This window comes from Seriola lalandi, unplaced genomic scaffold (assembly GCF_002814215.2).
Source record: "Seriola lalandi dorsalis isolate HSWRI2012SDOR001 ecotype SW California unplaced genomic scaffold, Sedor1 jcf7180002009159, whole genome shotgun sequence".
NCBI lineage: Eukaryota > Metazoa > Chordata > Actinopteri > Carangiformes > Carangidae > Seriola > Seriola lalandi.
Genome location: NW_019479812.1, coordinates 1 through 930, shown reverse-complemented (window position 1 = coordinate 930; position 930 = coordinate 1). Strand labels below are relative to the sequence as shown.

Here is a 930-nt window from a genome sequence, read left to right as displayed (position 1 = left end):
TGTGTGTGTGTGTGTGTGTGTGTGTGTGTGTGTGTGAGAGAGAGAGAGAGATATCAAGAGCTTAGAGATTGCTTACAGGCAAATTGATAAAGCAGGATCAAAGGAGGCTGCAGGAACCAATTCCCTATATGAGCAGATAATGTTACAGATCAACATTTGTTTATTCTGCAGGGCCTCAGATCAGCTGTTTCCCTCCCAGCAATTTCACTATTAAGCAGGCCAGCTACGTTGACACATACTGCTGGGACTCTCTCATGCATCACGAATTTGACAGCGATGGGAACTTTGAGGAGCGCTCTCTCTGGGTTCACAAAGTAAGTCGAGAGATTCTGATCAGGCTTTCTTGACCTGTTATTGTCACATGTAAGTGGTTGTCAGACAAACTGCTGAAACATTTTTATCCTTATTGTGATTTGCAAGACTTCAGTTGAAAATGTCAGCATAAACCTTTAATAAGAAGCACAGTCCCTGATTTGTTGCAACAACCATTAGTGAAGTATTCTGAAACAGTGCAGTTGACATTTAAGGCCCAGTCACAAGCAGGAAAGTAATTCTAAATCAGGAATTTGTAATACCGCTTTGTGAAGCCATTGTTTATGCTACTTTGCCTTTTTTCTTCCTCTCCATCTGCCTCTCCCCACCCTGTCATCCTTTTCTCTCATTGTCTGTCCAGATGTTCCCTTACTCTCTCCTGGCCATGGCGGTGCTGATGTACCTGCCAGCTCTGATCTGGCGCCAGCTCGTGATGCCCTCACTGGGCTCAGACCTGCTCTTCGTAATCGACGAACTAGATAAGTCATACAACCGCTCGATCCGACTGGCCCAGAGCATTCTCGATATGCGCCAGACCACTAAGAACCCGCTCACATTTCAGGCTGAGCTGCAGAGGTGAGAGACCAGTGACTGTCGTGGCATGAATATCCACTGCTA

At 45.8% G+C, this 930-nt stretch overlaps 1 protein-coding gene across 1 annotated transcript; it reads left to right on the top strand.

Annotated features, from left to right (window-relative positions):
• Positions 1-142: 142 nt before the first annotated feature.
• LOC111672866 (pannexin-3-like) lies at positions 143-905 on the top strand. The gene is made up of 2 exons (XM_023430444.2): positions 143-314; positions 674-905. The coding sequence occupies exons 1-2, from the start codon at positions 255-257 to the stop codon at positions 890-892; spliced, it is 279 nt and encodes a 92-aa protein (XP_023286212.1). The 5' UTR covers positions 143-254; the 3' UTR covers positions 893-905.
• Positions 906-930: the final 25 nt, after the last annotated feature.

Coding starts and splice junctions, on each gene's coding strand:
- LOC111672866 (XM_023430444.2), top strand. CDS start 255: ATGCATCACGAATTTGACAGCGATGGGAACTTTGAGGAGCGCTCTCTC. Junction 315..673: donor GCTCTCTCTGGGTTCACAAA/GTAAGTCGAGAG, acceptor TTGTCTGTCCAG/ATGTTCCCTTACTCTCTCCT.